The following is a 1,512-nucleotide window of genomic DNA, read 5'->3' on the forward strand; positions in this document are numbered from 1 at the left end:
CAGATTATTTAGCTCATCTGGAAGAGCATGAGACTCTTAATCTTAGGGTCTTGGGTTCAGGTCAAACACTGGGCAAAAGGATTTTTGCATTGCAGGTGTTTTGACTAGATGACCCTTGTGGTCCCTTTCAACTCTGTGATTCTATGAATCCGATTCTGAGTCAATGTATGAAACAGGAGGCTGAACTATATGATTCTGTGGTCTGATCCAGGCAGGCTTGGCTTAACTTCATAATGATAATGATAATAATGCTACTTATCTATACTCATCTTTTGCCAGCAGATAACACATGAAAATCAAGACTTTATGGAGAACCAAACAAAGATAAATGAATTTCTACTGCTGGGATTCACTGAGAATGGCAAACTAGAGATATTTTTCTTTGTCCTTTTCTTAATCATGTACCTGATGGCTGTAACGGGAAACATGATGATTATCACCATCACTCTCATGGATTTCCGCCTCAGGACACCCATGTATTTCTTCCTCCGGAATTATGCCATCTTGGAGATTGGATACACCACTGCTGCCATCCCAAAGGCGTTGTTCAACCTTGCATCTGGCAGGAAAACAATCTCGTATGCTGGATGTATAAGCCAATTATTTTTCTATTTCTTCCTGGGCACCACAGATTTCTTCCTGCTTACTGTGATGTCCTTTGACCGATATGTGGCCATCTGCAACCCCCTAAGGTACACCACCATCATGAACGAGAAGTTCTGCACACTTTTGGTGCTCTTCTCTTGGATTGGGTCGCTTGCTGTGATTTTGGCTCAAACTCTGCTATATGTTCAATTTCCTGTTTGTGGCTCCAACATCATTGACCATTTCTTCTGCGACAGCAAAGCATTACTCCATCTTCTCTGTGGTGACACACATTTCCTAGAGCTCTCCAGCTTTATTCTTTCGGTGTTTACGCTGCTGGGGACTTTAGCTATCACCATTGTGTCCTATGTGAATATAATCTCAACTGTTCTCCACATCCCAAGTGCTGCAGGGAGGCAGAAGGCCTTTTCCACCTGTGCTTCCCACATCACCATTGTCACTGTCACCTATGGAAGCTGCATCTCTATGTACGTCATACCTGAGCGGGATGGTGGGCAAAACTTCAACAAGGTTGTGGCCGTTCTTAACAATGTGGTTTGTCCTCTAATGACCCCCTTTGTGTACAGCCTGAGGAACAGGCAGGTCCAAGAAGCTTTGAAAAATGCTTTTGCCTACAAGCATGTATTTAATAAAATGCAGAGAAACTCATGCAGTTTGAAATGATGGAAGGAAGGGGAGTTATGAACTGGTTAAAACAGACCCATGATACTTCCTATGGAGTTTCAGAAGCCCAAATAAATAGTTTTCTTGTTAAAACAAAAGCCTTCATTGGTGTGGAAAACCTCTGAATTATCACCAGATCCTTATTTCATAGTCAGAAAATCATAGAATCAGAGTTTTAGGCAGTGCTATTTTTCTATAAAAATTAATGCCAGAACTCACCATGAACCTCTCTCTTGCTCTCTT

At 41.9% G+C, this 1,512-nt stretch overlaps 1 protein-coding gene across 1 annotated transcript; it reads left to right on the top strand.

The window, feature by feature from the left end:
- Positions 1-306: 306 nt before the first annotated feature.
- Positions 307-1,269, top strand: LOC308571854 (olfactory receptor 6C65-like; the record flags this gene model as incomplete). Its single annotated transcript, XM_081167467.1, has 1 exon — positions 307-1,269. The coding sequence occupies one exon, from the start codon at positions 307-309 to the stop codon at positions 1,267-1,269; it is 963 nt and encodes a 320-aa protein (XP_081023593.1).
- Positions 1,270-1,512: the final 243 nt, after the last annotated feature.

The sequence above is a fragment of the Podarcis bocagei genome (genome assembly GCF_964188305.1).
Source record: "Podarcis bocagei genome assembly, chromosome: 13".
NCBI classification, from domain to species: Eukaryota; Metazoa; Chordata; class Lepidosauria; order Squamata; family Lacertidae; genus Podarcis; species Podarcis bocagei.